General features: G+C 57.6%; 1 protein-coding gene across 3 annotated transcripts in view; it reads right to left on the bottom strand.

Annotated features, from left to right (window-relative positions):
• TRIOBP (TRIO and F-actin binding protein) overlaps positions 1 to 15,542 on the bottom strand; it is a 52,422-nt gene that overhangs the window by 15,786 nt on the left and 21,094 nt on the right. Inside the window, exons 8-9 of one of the 3 annotated variants that reach the window (XM_047741145.1) lie at positions 13,199 to 13,276; positions 1,869 to 1,925 (exon numbers count right to left, since the gene is read on the bottom strand). In XM_047741145.1, the coding sequence (XP_047597101.1) occupies positions 1,869 to 1,925; positions 13,199 to 13,276 (135 nt within the window). Of the gene's footprint in view, positions 1 to 1,868; positions 1,926 to 2,520; positions 2,675 to 6,782; positions 6,989 to 13,198; positions 13,277 to 15,542 lie in introns of those variants that run through there. The other 2 variants (XM_047741143.1, XM_047741144.1) reach the window with 2 other exon arrangements.

Raw genomic sequence — 15,542 nt, 5'->3', positions numbered from 1 at the left:
ATTATTAAATACTCCAAGCTCAGCCCATCCCTGGGCTTCTGGCCATTGGCTGGAATGCCAGTCGAAGTCCACCCACTCCCAGGGTCAGCACATGCCACCCAGTCCTCGGCCCTCCAGGGGCTCCCCCACACCAACAAACTCTATCCAAGTCTAAGTCTAAATACTTAGTGTTCTTTCCTTAAGAAGATGGCAAGTTTTCAAGGATGTGCCAGAATGATACTTTCGACTTCTTTGTACACAGCCTCTCCTAAGAAATAGGGTTTAGCATCCAAGAGACCTAGATTACAATTATTTTATCCCTTGCTAGCTGTGTGTCTTTGATCAGGTATTTTGACCTCTCTGAGCTTCATTCTTCTTGGCTTGGCAAGCAGGACTAATAAGAAGTCTCCTAAGCCTTGTGAGGTTAGAAGTATCTATCCCTTCCTTGTATGTCTCTCGTGGCACTTAGCATAGGGTCAAGCACTAGGTTACTGGGGACTGTCCTAACAATGGCCTGAGTTGCCACTCAGGACCTCAACTGTCCCTCTACAAAGCAGGGCAGGGCTTCTGTGCCAAATCGTCTCTTTGGCCCCTGCCTAATTTGGCCTAATTTACGATGGCTGAGATAGGAGCCAGATGGAGTTCCATGGCCTTAGGCAGCCCAAGTTCTAGGCCTGGCTCTACTGCAGGGGCTACTAGGCCCAGAAGAGCTGGAAGCTCAGATGTGGGCCTGTCCCCTGTCTGTGTACCCAGGGGCTGAGCTGGCTGAACTCCCAGGGCCCTTCCAGCTTGGACATTCCAAAACCCTGCGAAAGAAGATGAGTAGTGGCCAGTTCTGGGTGGGGCCCATCATCTCTGCCCTCCAGAGACCCTGGGTGGGGAGGCTGGGAAGGGTCACTGGCAGGGTGCCAGGCCTTGTGTGAGCCTGGAGCACAGCCACCCGACGACCCACGAGCAGGCAGCAGGAACGGAAGGCTGTGGGCTGGAGGGAATAAAACATGTGGGTAGGAAACACAATGAGATTCCCTTTGGCTCTGAGCCCTCCCAGGCATGCGGGCTGCACGCAGGCCGAGCCACGGGCGCATGCAGGACAGGGGCGGGGAGCCATCCCCTCCCAGGCTGAGTGGGCAGGAAGCCAGTTCCAGCTCCCAGACTCCATCCAGCCTGGCAGCTGAAAGGGCAGAGCCAGCGAGAGGCCACTGTCTCTCCTCGTTCTAAGGATGGACGCATTAGACAAAGGGAACGGTTACTGGCTGAGCTCTGGCAGGGACCCTACATGTCTCGACCTCCCTGACCCTGTTGTCCACCCTGGAAAGAATCGTCATTGTCTGTCACGCCCATTCCACAGATGTGGCTCCTGAGGCCAGAGGAAGCTCTGGATCGACCACTGGAGCCCCAGGCTGGTCCTCGGAGGCCCACTTCTGCGGGGAGGGAGAGGCTCCTGCATGGCTGAGTCCTTGGGAATCCGCAGTCTCAGGACAGCTGATCTCTTGGAGCCCTTCCACCCCAGACCCAGCCAGCGTCATCAAGAGGGGAGAGGGCCCAGGGCCTCTCGGTGACACGAGGGGATGGGGTGCAGGGGATGAGGGGCTAGGAGGTCTCTAGTCCTGAGGCCCTGTATGCCTGTGGACTGTTCTAGCAGGTTGAGAGGACCGCAGCCTCTGCCTTCCCATGCCCCCAGCCCAAGGCCCTCTGGGACTGCATGAGAAACCCCCCCCTCACGGTGCCCATTCTGGGCCCCCCTGGACCCCCTCCACTCAGAGGCCAGGCTATCCAGAAGCCTGGACAAGCCGTGGAAGCAGCTCAGCCTGCCGGGCTACCCCCAGGGACCTGCTAGGGCCCTGAAGCTGCCCAGGCCACCTCCTCCACTCTCACTGCAGCCCTCCTACCTCTCCGGGCTCGTCCAAGATCGACATCCATCCCTTCTTGAAGTTGAGCAGATCGGGCTGTGGGAAGATGAGCAGGCAGGTGATTTAGGCCTGGTGGAGAGCCAACCAGGACTGGGGAGGAGTCCCATCTTGCCCCATCAAGGGCACCCATCTTGCCCCCCAGAGAGGCCAGGAGATGGGGGGGCTGAGGGCCCAGGAAACCCCCAAATCCAGGCAGGCTCCCAGCCACTGAGGCAGACCTGGCCCCTTTCCCCAACAGTCTCTGAGAGCCAAGAGGGCAGGCGGGGTGACATCCACCGTAGATGTCCAGGCTCCCCTCCCCAACCAGCCTACCTCCTCACCAAACAGTGAGAGACAGAACGGCTCTGCCTATAGAGACGCCAGAGAGCACTGAGAACAGCCTGGACCAGCCGGCCCAAGCCAACTGTCCAGCTGCTCTCACTGAAGAGGCCGGGAGGCCCACCAGGAAAATGCCTTCATGCCCCCGTTCATCCCCCACTCACTGACCCTCCGACCAGCCCTGCCCTTTCCATGCCTCCTGGAGACCCTGAAAGATGGGAGTCAGGCCCAGGCTAGGGTCAGCGATCCTCTGGTGCCCTCCAGATCTCTAGAAGGACCAGGAAGGAGGCACCTTAGTCCTGGCAAGCCCCACCTGGTGGGTGCTGCCCAGCGCGGCGCGGGCCCGGGGTCTGGGGGCTCCCAGCTGCAGCATGTCCCACAGAGGACTGTGGGCTAGGCACCCCCTTCCCCCCCGCCCCAGGGCCTAGATGAAGCAGCCACTCGTCCAGGCATTTTCTCTGGCCACGTCCATCTGATGGGCTCCGGCCACCAGCCCCTCCTGGCCCAGGCGCAGACTTCTCTCGTCTAAGTCCTGGTCCCCTCAGCAGAGTGTCAGCCCCTGCTCCCTGGTAGGGCAGAGAGTAGGGCGGGCCAGGCTGCAGGGCAGGAAGGAGGCGGCCACCTGTTGCCATGGCCCTGAGCCCACCTATCAGCACCGGTATCATGGCCTCACCAGGCCAAGGTGTCTGGTTGCTGGTTGCGTGGAAGAGGCCTGCAGCGGGGCTCAGTGGGGTGGGCAGCAGAGACGGCAGCTGGTAACCAGAGCCACCTGACTTGGCTACCTCCCGACCCGCCTTCCTCCCCATTCTCCTCTTCTGCAGGCGGAGGAAGTGGCCCACGAGGGGCTTGTGCCAGCAGCCTGGACATCCAGAGCCATCCAGAGCCATCCAGAGCCCGGGCTGTGGGGCCAGAGCCCTTGGATCTCCGCAGGCCAGCATCCCCACCCCTGCATGGCAGCCGGTCCCCGCCTACCTGTCTGAGGGAGGGGATCCCGGCTCTGCTCTCAGAATTGGGAAACCCTGGGGCTGTGTTCGTCCTGTCTCTCTCCATCTGCCCTTACCCTGCTCGCCACCCGTGCCAGAGGCTGCTTTGGACAGTCCCAAACTAAGACCGAAGACTGGCAGCTACACTTGGGGCCACCAAATCACCTGGGTGACCTCCATTCAGATGGGGACCTCCAGTGACCCCAAGGCTGGCATGCTGTGACTGGATGTCAGCAAAAGCCTGCTGAATAAATATTACCCTCCTTTACCTTCCTGGTCTAAACCCCTGTGCTGGTCCAGGGGAAAGCTCCTAGGAAGGGACAAGTGGACGACCCAGCCCATCAGACTGGGCCAGGGTTGGGAGGTTGGCCATAGGCTTCCAGGAGAGAGCAAGGGCTCCCCAACTAGAATGACAGGCTGGGACCCCAAGGGCTGCCTGGAAAGCAGAGGGCAGGGCGGACATCACATCTCCTCCCTGACCCCCGGCTATCTAACGCAGCAAATGCTGGGGGGACAGGTCCTGAGCTCCCCCAAGCTTTGTGAGAGGGCTGAATGAGCTACATATGGAGAAGCTCAGCGACCTTCTGGAAGCTGCTCACCATCCCGGGTGCTAGAAGGCACACTGACCTTAGCGGGGAGGAGGCTACTAACATGAGATTTTAAATCCACTGACAGGGAAGATCCTGCAGTAACCTGGGAACCCCTGTCCAGGGTCAAAAGGTCCGCCAGCCTAGACCTCTCCTGCTGTCCCTTCCCACATGGCCTCTAGGGCCCAGCCACCCTTCCTCCGCCTGAGAAAGCTCACCTGCCCTTTGTCCCTTCAGGGGTACCGACCAGCTCTCTCCTCCTTTGGGTCATGGCCACTGACCCACTGACACGGCGCCCTCTAAACACATGCTTGGCAGGCAGACCCCCTCAAAAAGGCCTAAGTGTCACAAGTCAGCTTCAAACCTCCAGGGGGCTGCAAAACGAGGTCTGGCTGCCTGATGGCACACAAGGGTCAGCTCACCCTTCCAGCCGGCATCCCCCTTGCACAGGGAACCCCATCTTTATATCGTCACCACATATGCTCTCTGATCGGCAACACATCAGGACTCCAGGCCCTCCACACCAGCCCATGTCCTCTGCTGAAATACCAGGCTTCCTCCTCCACCCGGGACCAGGCAAACCCCTACTTGTGCCTTAAGACCCAGCTTAACTGCCACTTCCGTGGCCCCTTTCCCAGTACACACCACACACCATGCCAGAAAGTGCCCTCCTGCAGCCTCTGCTGTGTTTGTGATGGTCTCAAAGCCATTCACTTATCCCTCACAGGCTAGAATAGGAGCAACTCACCGTTAGGGACATGTCTGTTAACCCTCCAGGCTAAGGGAATGTTTGTTGAAAAACTTTTTTTTTTTTTTTTTTAAAAGCACCGAGCACTGTTTGAGGCCAGGAAATCAGCTGCAAAGGGGAGATGTGGCCCCTGCCCTGGTGGAACTCGGGAAACAGACAGACAATAAACAAGTGGACAGGTATATAATTTGATGGCAGGCAGTGGCTAAGGCAGGAGGCTCCAAGGGCAGGGCTGCACTGGGCGAAAGCTAAAGGAGGTGGGGCAGATCTGGACTCCAGGCCTGGCTTTACCCATTCACGGCAACTTTACCACTCGCTCCCTACAGATCTCTGAGCTCAGGGCTGGGGGTCAGGAGAGAGGGAAAGGGTGTGAAGAAGACACAGGAGGGACACCAGGCTGGGGCAGGCTCAGGCATGAAGGCAGCCATGATGAACCCAGCAAACGCTGTCAGCAGAGATCATGAGCCATCTCTCTGCTCCGAAACTTTTCTTGGCTCCCCAGTGCCCCTGATCAAAGCCCATACTGCTTCTCCTGGCCTTCGAAGCCCTCCTTTCGAGGCCCCTTTTCTATGTTCTCACCTTTCCCCAAACACAACCAAGGTGTTTGTCTACACTCTTCCCTCCCCTAGTCCATTTCCATCTGACAAAATCCTCTAATCACAGGAGGGTGTCTTCCTTTGGAAGCCCCCTCCCACCGCAGGGATATGCTGTCCCTCCTCCAAGTACCCCCCACAGGCGGCCTGAAGTAGCCCCCTCACCATGCGCTTCCCCATGAAAGCCAACAGTACATTTCTATCTAGCCCCAGAAAGAAAACTGGGGCGATCTAGCTACAAATACCGGTTATGTCACCTGGGCAGGTTACTTCCCCTCTCTATACCTCAGTGTTCTCATCTGTTAGATGGGAAGTTAAAATCATCGACCTTAAAGGATCAACTCTGGTAACGTGAAAGCACCCACTTCAGGGTCTGGAAGGCACCCAGTAGGCAATGCAAACATCCTCCCCGGGGCCTGGGGGCCTGAGGGTGGGTGGCCAGGACACTGACTCAGCGCCTCCCCCCACATCCCTCTCTGCTCACTGACCAAACGGAGGCTGCTGACTACAGGAAGAGCCAGCAGGGAGGTGGCAGGATGTGCGGAGGCCGAGGAAGTCCAAGCAGGGGCCAGGTCATCACACTCACAGGGGCAGGGGCCCTTAGGGCCAACCCCCAGCAGCCTAGCCCACTTCTTGTCAGGGTCTCCACTATCCGAGGAAAGGGGACGTGCGCATGCGCAAACACACCCAGCTCCACTCTATCACCCCACCCGTCCAGGCTGTCAGAGCCTCCCTAAGGCACTAGCCAGAAACCAAAAGCAGCCCCGCCCCTCCCTTCCAGAACATCATGGTCAAGGGGCCAGACTGACCTGGAAAGAGGCTACTCCTTCCTTAACGCTCAGGGTAACCCAGGGCAACACCACCCCTCATCCCCCATGCCTCAATTTACCCAAATGTGAAATGGGAATAATGGTGAACTCAGCTGTGGGGCCCGATGTGATCATTAAGGTACAGGTAGTGACTTGGGTAATGTCCATCCCCAAGAGAAAGGCGAATCTCTGCCATCGTGTCTCCCACGTCGCTCGTGGGCTTGCCCCACCCAAGGCCCAAGAGCCCCTTCAAAAATCCCAGCATGGGCTCCCGGGTGGGGCGCAAAGGGGCGGCTCCTTCTCACCCACCCAACCTTGGGCCAGCGCCCACGCGAGTAGGCAGCCCTCCCAGCCCTCGAATGGTTCTGTGCGACCCATTCGAGCCGGGGAGCGCCTCTCTCCAACCCCGGACGAGATCTCAGACCCAAACCAGGCCCATCCTCGTTCCCTCCCACTGCCTGGAGCCCTGGGAGTCCCTACCGGTCCGGCAGTTCGCGAGAATGCAAGGGAGCTAGAGGGGAGGTGGGAAAGGGCCATCCCAAATTGCCCGCGACTGGTCCCGCTAAAGTTGCGGTGGGGGTGGGGGGTCGGAAGGGGCTGCCCAGGACAGGGAGTTCCCACTGCGTCGGGGTCGCCCTGGCTCCTCGCCCGGAAAGGTGAGGAAGAGATTGGGGGTTAGTTGAGGCAGGCCGGCCGGCCTGTGCTGCTGGGGTCGCCCTGTCTTCCGGCCGAGACCTCCTCTTGCCTCGGGGAAGTGAAGGGGGTGCCCAGGAGGGGAACGGCTCGGCTCTGGCTCGGGCCGTCGCTCTCCGCCCCGCCTGGGGCGCAGAGGGGCTGCCCCGCGGGGGCACTCACCGTCATGGCGGCGCCCCGGGGCGGCGGGAGCAGGAGGCAGGAAGGTAGGAAGGACTCTCGGGCCGGGCCCAGCAGCGCGGGAATCCCGCCGCCGCCGCCGCCCCTCTCGGCCGCCCGCCGCCGCTCCTCCGGCCCTTCCCTTCCCCGGCGCTGCCCCGGCCCCTTCCATCCGCCCATAAAACTTTTTTTTTTTTTTTTTTTTTCAAACTTCCTGGGAGGACCCGGGAGGGCCAATGGGCGGTGGAAAAGCCAGGACAAACAGCAGCGGGGGCCGCGGGCGGACCAATGGGAGCGCGGGCCGGCCCGGGGGCGGGGCCTGCCGCGACGGGACGGGCGCGCGAGGGCGGTCTGGGCGGGCGGATGGGGGCGGAGGGAGCCGAGGGCCGGACTGCGGCCGCCGGCGCGCTGGGAGGAAGGAAGGGCTCAGCGTGCAGGTGACTCGGCCCGGCCCCGGCGCGGGAGTGCTGGGCGGAGGCAGTCGGGTGTGGCACCCAGTCGCCCTGTTATGGCTCCCGCGAGCCGCCGGACGGAGCGATGGGTCCACTAAGGGCTCGGCCCCTCGGTTTGACAGAGACGTGGGCAGTGCACCCAGTCCTAACAGCTCAGAGGGTCCCCCTCGCCCAGCCCCGCTCGTTACCTGTGTCACCTAGTTTCGGCCTCACCACAGACCTGACAGGGAGGTGTCCCCGTCCCCATTTTAGTAATGAGAAAAGAGAGGCTCAGAGAGGTGGGCCGATTTGCCCAAGGTCACAGTAAGAAGAGACGGGATTCCTAGCGCGTAATCTAAGCACAAAGCGAGTTCTGGAAATGTAGGGCATTCCCCAAATGGCTCCTCCTCCCAAGCGGGTCTTTCTGGGCTTAAGAACCAGGTTTTGGGTTCTTGGATGTGGGCTACACCCGTTTCTCACATTCCCAGCACTTGGCAGGTTGTAAGAGGCCTTTTGCCTGCAGGAGCTCCTCTGAGCCTTGCAGCGGAGGAAAGACTTCGGTGGAATTTGTTGAATTGTGATTCAAACCCTGTGTTACCTTCAGCAGGGTACTCGGCCTCTCTGGCCTCAACTTCACCTTCTGTAAAAGGGAATAATGCTCTTATGTCGTGATGTTCCTGTAAGGATGAAGTGTTAATTTAAGTAAAGCACCTAGAACAACCCCCTTATCCCTAGTTTGCTAACGTTTGGGGGCGGGGTACAGGAGAGCTTGGAATAATTGCTGTTTCAATTTTCTGCCATCTCAGTTTGGAGTTCAAAAATTATTGCTGCATGACTATACTTCCTCTCGGGGCGCCTGGAAGGCTCAGTTGTTAAGCATCTGCCTTGGGCTCAGGTCATGATCCCAGGGTTCTGGGATCGAGCCCTGCATCAGCCTCCCTGCTCTGCGGGAAACCTGCTTCTCCCTATCCCACTCCCCCTGCCTGTGTTCCCTCTCGCTGTGTTTCTCTCTGTCAAATAAATAAATAAAATCTTTTAAAAACCCACAAAACTCTAATTACTCTCCCCATTTCACAGATAACGAAACAGAGGCTCAGGGAGCTGAAGTTTTTTCCCCGCATTTCCCACTGGGTGCCTCTCCTCCATCCTGAGGAATGAGGCCGAAAACCAGCATATCTTCCTTTAGACACGCCTTCCTGCCTCCACATGCTGAGTCTTCCCACTCTACCCCTGTACCTCACTCAGGCATTTGGTCCTTGGTATAGTGAATAAATAAACAAAAGACCTCCCCAGCCACCAGTGCTCTGGCCCAGTGGCCCCTGATAGCACCAGCCTCCTTGCTGCTTTCCTGGCCTCTGGGACTCCTCTTGTAGTACCCTCAACCCAGCGATCGCCAGATCACTTCCCTGCTCCAAGTTCAACACCTCCCCGGCGCTAGTAGATCAGCTCTGCCTACTTGTACCAGGCAGTCAGTGTCCATCATAATCGGACCCTACCTGTTGTCTTCCATTATTATACACACACATTGTACATGCCACGGACACAGAACATGGAGCCACTGGGAATTCTCAGAATAAGTCAGGTCCTTTGTACCTCGGATGGGACTACACAACGCATTCCCCACCGCGTCTGGAACACTTCTCTTCCTGTCCTTTGTGCCCCAACACACACATACACTCTCCCTCTCTTTCCTGCCCCTCCCTTCCATCTCTCCAAATGTTTGTTTGCTCGGAAAATGCCTCCTCACCCTCCAGGTCTCAGTCCAAAGGAAGCCAAAGTGCCTCCAGCACAGAGACTCTCCTGGTCCAGCGCTCCCTGCTAGTCTGTATATCGGCCACTAAAGGGATGACCACGCTGTGTTCTTACCAGTTCTGTGTCAGTGTCCTCATCACACTGAGCTTCTCGTGAGCAGAGACAAGAGTGTTTTTGCCTCTATCTTGGAGACCAGCCCAGGGCCTCAGCCCACAGTAGGTCTTCAGTAAACATAGGTCTGAGAAAGGCATGCACAAACGAAGGAATGACTCCCTTGCCACAGCTTGTCCTGGTTCAGACAGAGATGGCACAGACCTGGGGACCCAGGGCCACCACCAAACTGCAGGGTTATCCATCTCCAACTGTTACTCCATTGAGGATAACACCGTGAGGCTCAGAGAGGGTGACAATGGCTCAAAGCCGTACACATTAGGAACAGAGACAGAACTCAAGCCTGGGCTTTCTGGCTCTTGACCTGGGACCGATTTCACTCTCCAACCCAAGAGATGTTTGAAGCCGCTCTAAGGAACTATCTGGGAGGCCCTGCTGGCAGTTCCGTCCCATTGCTCCTGACTGTTCTCCCTCCCAGATGAGAAACGACTGCCAACTCATGAGCCTCCATAGCCACATCTGTGTAACGCGAAAAGCTGTGAAGATTCTCAGGGCTGCAAGCAGCTTGGAAGAGAGTAGGAGGCACGGAGATGGGAGGGCTCTGCGGTCAAGGCGAGCAGGGTCCGAATCTCAGCTCTGCCCCCGTGTGACCTAGAACAAATGGCCTCTCTCCTCACCAAGCTTCATGTTCTCATCTGTAAAACGGACAGTATGCACCGTACTTAGCGTGCCTGGTGCTGAGGAGTCGACGCGATCAGGCGTGACCACGGCATGTCACATATGGGACACAGAACTGAGCACAGAGGCGCCCAATACACGCTGGTTATCATCCCGCCCAGGACTTGAAGGTCCCACTGTGCCCAGCTAACATGTTCGTCTGATCACCAAAAGCCGCAGAGAGGCAATCATGCAGTGGCTGGGAAAGGTAGTGTTCGGACACACCCCCCTATCTCTGTGCATCCCAACCTCCCTGAGCTCTCTCTGCAGCCTTGAGAGTCGTTATCGACTTTTCCCCATTATGCAGATGTGGCCACTGAGGCTGGAGTGGTTCGCGGCAGGCATCCTCTCATCTAGGAAGGAGGAAAATCAGCAAGAGGCTGGCTCCTTTAAGCCCTAGCAATGCAACGCCAGCCAGTCAGCTCACCTCCGTGAGCCTCTGTGCCATCATCTGCAAAATGGGTGTCCTGTCCCTAACGTGCCCAGCCTAGTGCCAGACCCAGAGCCAACGAGAGTACAAGAGTCGGCCTGTCACTAAGCGAAGAGAGAGCCCTCGAGCCTGCCAGTGGTCCCTGGGGAGGCCAGGCCGCTTTTCTCTGCTGTGAAGGGGGCAGGAGGGAGCGGGTCACAGCTGCCTCCCCTCCCCACCCTTGAGGAAACCCTGAACCAGAGGCCCGAGTGTTTACAGGCCTCTCAGGGCAGCGGGTAGCTTACGTAATGCCAGATGTTTGTGAAACGGGCTCAGGTCCAGCTCTGAGACACACTTTGCAATCCCAGAGCCCCCCGCAGGCCATCCCTCTCAACGTTCCTCCCCCAGCCTGGTTCCCCTTGGCCCAGGTGCTGACTGGGAGCTTTCAGCCGTGTGTTCAATCCCACCTGACCCCGAAAACCAAAAACAGCCCCAGTCCTGTCCTGGAAGCGGGAAATCCCAGTCACTTGCAGAGACCACGGGGCCCTTAGGACTCTGCTTCCATCTCTCCTTGCTCGTGTATGAGCCCCCAACCCCCCCACCACTCTCCCTCTCTTGATGCCAACGTCCTTTCTCCCCTCCCACTCTCTCCCACCCTCATCCCTCCCACCCCACTGGAGCCAGCCTACCCTTTGCCACCTGAGGACCCCCAGAGACAGCAGGAACGGATTGAACAGCATGGGACGGTCCCCGGGCATCCGCCATGAGGTCACCAGTCGGCCCTTGAGTGGGCTCCCAGCCTTGCCCTCCGCTGGCCTCTTGTCTGCCTGTCAAACAGGGTCCAGTGTTGGCCCCCAGGTCCTTTCGGTGGGATGGGGGGGCAGGTCCCCGACTACAGTCTCCCCTGCCTATTCTGCCACGCCCACCTCAAAGGCCCAGGGCTCCCATCTTTCTCGTTTCACAGAGCTGCCAAGGAAAGAGCTTGTTAACTCATTCACACTACAGGGTGTTCGCTTGATAGGGTTCTTGGGGCTCAGCGCCTTTGGACACGTGCCCTTCACCACCCTAAAGTCAGACCACCGGTGTCTAGTAGGAGGGGCGTGCAGACCCCTGCCGTGTGTTCAGCCTGCATAGGGTTTTCAGATTATTTTGCGTTAGGTTCCAATGTTAAAGAATCAGGAGATTAACATATAATTGCATAGTTCCAGCTTCTCTTGAAATACCTAAAGACGTGGGAACTCCGGGTCCATCTTCCCCACAGCAACAACTGGTCTGGCACCAAAAGGTCACACAACTCCCCTCCCATCTGCCTTCCTCTCCCCTCCCATGAAAGGAATGAGTCACAGACTTTTGCAACCATCCCTGGCAGGCCCCCCAAATGCGGCCCCTTTGCAGACATCCTTGGGGAGACAGGCCACAGCAAAACAGAGGCACAGCTTACTGTCAGAAAGGAAGGAGAGTCCTTCCGGAAGACAGTCCTTACTGGAAGAGAGTCCAGGTATCCCCACTTTTCAGAATCAAGAGATCATCTGGCAATGGGACCTAAAGCATCAGAGCACGGGCCCGGGATGGCTTTGGGAGAGGGACTGCTCCCCCACCTTGCCATCACATTCCCCCAGCACAGCCCTGGCCACTGGACCAGGAGCTCCATGCATCCAGTTGGCTCCTGGCCCACACCCAGGCATACAGAAGGTGCTGGCTAAGTGTACGTGGATGAATGAATAAATCGATGGATGAATGAATGAATGAACGAGTGAGAGAACAAGACAAGCATCAGCTCTGTCCAGTCCTGGTTGCCTGGGGCTATACTGAGAGGTTTCCACGTTGGTGGAGATTAGCGGGGGACCCCTAGATGGCTATTTCTTCCTTGTTCACCAAACTCTGGCCCCAGGAAGTATGAAGAAATAACCCAGAAAGAGGAAGAGCAAAGTTGCCAGAGCCCCCGTGAGAGCTAGAAGCGCCTTTAGTGACCAGTCCTCTGTCCACTCCCGTGTCACAGACAGGGAGACGGGCCACCAAGCCATGAAAATCTTGTTGCCACTGGGGGAGGCCACGTGAGGAATCGTGACAGAACCAGGAATCAGCGTCCAGGCAGCAAAGGGACTACAGGATGGGGGTCCCAAGCTCCAGGTTCTAGCTGGAGGTCAGCCTCTGCCTCGCTGTGTGACCTGGGATGACTCGTTCCCTCATCTGCACGGGGAGGGACAGAATCTGCCCCCGCCCAGCTCTGATGAGCTCCAGGGCCAGATCAGGGGGTTCCAGGCTGCCAGACAGATGCCTCACCCCCTCTCCCAGCACCACCAATCAGCTTCTCCTGCGGCAGCGAGGAAAGAGCGCAACAAGGGCAGGATGAGGAAAGCACAGCCCCAAGCAGTCTGTCTCCTTCGCCCTGCCTCCCGCTGCTCCAGGCTGTCTGCTCTGACCTCACCTCTCTGGAGGCCGAGGGTGATGAGAACAGTCTGTTTGGCAGGTTGTGGGAGGGGCGGGGCGCAGTGATGGGCTCCAGCCGCCTGCCAGGCCTCCCGGCAGGCTCGCTAAGTCCCGCCCCCTGCACACATCTCTCCCAACCGCCCCAGGCCCTGGAGACCATCCAGGCTCAGTGGACAGCAGCACCTCCTCAGCCCTCTTCAGTGGTTCTCTGGCTCTAGCTCTTGGAATCTCTATCCCTTCTCCCTGCCTGGCCAGCCCTCCAGAACCAGAAGGTTTGGTTTGCCTTCAGACATCATCGGGGTCAAACTGCCATTTGCCCAGAAAAGAGGAGTGACTTTTCAGGGCATCCTTGCAAGTCAAAAGCAGAACCTCAGGCCCAAAGGTGGCTCTGCGACCCAGCACCTCTGGAGCTCCTCCTCTCAATGCCCTACCAGGCACACAGATGTCCCCATGGTGGAGCCAACCCTGGTCTGGACAATCCCAGAGCTCATCAGAGGACCTCAGCCCACCTCCAACCTGATTTCCCTTCCCTTTACCTCCCTATGAGCCCACACCCATGACCCAACTACCGAGTCTGCATGCTTCTGGTCGGTCAGTGAGTCTTGGCCTTTGCTTGGTTCTGACTCCTCGGGCTCCTCTGATTGGAACTGGAGATAAGAAAGAACACAGCTTAACCCATGTTATTCCCCAGACTGTATCCACCTTCTTATCCATCCATTCGTCATCCATCCATCCAACACCCATCTAGCATCCAACATCCATGGACCCATGTATAATTCATCCAACCAGCCAAAGTCTACCCCTATATTATCTACTCACTAACCTATTCAACATCCATCATCCTACTCATCCATCCATCCTCCATCCATGTAGCCTTCCTCAACCCATCCAACATCCAACCATCCATCATCTTCCAACATTCATTCATCGCCCATCATCCATATGCCACATTTACCCTTCCACACACCATCCATCCGTCTATTTTCTACTCATATTCATCCCTCCATCAGTTCATCATCCCATCTGTCATCTAAGCAACATCATCTATCCAACTCCCATTACCTGTTCCACCATCACCCACCTAACTTTCCACCCAACAGCCCTTTCTCATGTAGTATATTTACCTATTTATCTGTCCATCGCCCACTTACACAACCACTGTCCACCATTTATCCGTCATCTACCCATGACCCACCCACCCTCCATTTGTTTCTTGCATGCACTCAAGGTTCATGGATTCACTGATCAATCATCCATTGAGTTGAGCTCCTCCTTTGTGTCATGTCCTGGGCCAGGGGCCAGAAGGGCAGAGATAAAGTAGATGAAGCTCCCGCCCCCAAGCAGCCCGTCTTTCTTATGGGGGAAATGGCAACTGAGTGTGGCCAGATGGAGGGGAGTAGAATCACTGAGCCTAGAAGGAAAGCATTACCAACGTAGAGGTGGGTAATACTCAGGGAAGGTATCTCAGAGCAAAGCACCCAGTCTAAGACTTGAACAATGAACGAGTGTTTGGTGACTGAAGAGGGAAGGGAAGAGCATTTTAAGCAATGGGAAAAGCCCGTGCAAAGGTAGGGAGATGAGATGGTCCTGCAGAGCTCTGCCACCAGCTCCACAAAGAGAGAGTGAATGTGGGGTGGGAGGAAGGCCAGGTGGAGGTCAGGCCAAGGATTTGCATAGAGGGGGACCAAATGGCACCCCAACAACCTGGTAAACACCTCTGCGGTGTCATTCGTGAAATGCCCTTAAACACCTTTTGCTCCCGCCCCTCCCTGGAGGCCATGGCTAACTTCCCGTGGCCTCACCACTGAGCAAATGCAGGTGAAGGATCTTTCCAGTAGAGTGGGCCAGGCAGCCGTGTCCCAGCATCCACTGCGACCGAGCGCCCCTCCTCCCCGAGCTGCCTGGGGTCCATCTGCCTCCCTGATTAGCCTGACAGCTTCTTGGGGTGAGGGGCTCCAAATTCCCAGAACCCCCTCTGGCCAAGACAGCAGGACCAAGCTGGTTCATCCCTGTAACTCTTTTGTCCATGCACTGAGTCGATTGGAGAGCCAACAGATAAAAGCCTCAGAGAAATACAGCAGAAGGGGCTCCCGGGTGGGCCCTGTGCTCAGAGGATTTACAAAATGGCAGTTAAAAACCAGGGCTTTGGACACTGGGGACAACTGACACATGCATGACCCCCAGTAAACGCTGGATGAGGCCAAGCCTTCTCTCAGGCCGAGGCATGGGAGGCATAAGGTGTGAAGCTCCAGGCTCAGAACCCGGGACAGCATGAACCCTCCCTGTCGTCCAGGAAGGAGGCGGCGTGGGGCGGGACATCAAGGAAGTGAGGGAGTTTGGGTGATCGGGCAGGAGCCTCCATATCACCCCTGCGAAGGCTAGATGGGAAGCAGCTGTTCCCATTTTACAGGGCAAGAGAAGCTCGGTGCCCCAAAGCATGCGCTGCGTTTCCAGGGAGCTGAGGCCCCGTTCTGGCCTCCGGGACCCTCCCCAGCCACCATCTTCAGGTAGAGGCTCCGGGCAATGGCAGAGGGTCCCTGCTGCTGTGGCGAAGGAGGCAGGGAAGGGACCTAGTGAGCTCCTACTCTGTGCCAGGCCCTGGGCCTACCTTGCACACGTGCCCTGATTTAAACAGCCGGGCTTAGCTCCTGGCTCAACCCAATCAGCATTTGCACAACCTCTCCTCTGTGCCTAAGAGGAGCTGTAGGGGCCAGAGAGGGCTAAGTGATGCTGTCTGGATTTTGAGGAACTTTGAATAGGGCAGTGGGGGAGGGGACTTGACCGCACTGGTTGCGGTCCCAGCCAGGGTCAGGTGGGAGCCACCAGAGGCCACAGGAAGCAGAGCCTGGGCAGCATGGAAAGGGGTGCGCCCTGGGCAGAGCACCTGGCTTGACAGCCTGCCCAGCCCTCACT

Source organism: Lutra lutra, chromosome 8, assembly GCF_902655055.1.
Source record: "Lutra lutra chromosome 8, mLutLut1.2, whole genome shotgun sequence".
Taxonomy (NCBI): domain Eukaryota; kingdom Metazoa; phylum Chordata; class Mammalia; order Carnivora; family Mustelidae; genus Lutra; species Lutra lutra.
This window is presented reverse-complemented; position numbering and strand designations above follow the sequence as displayed.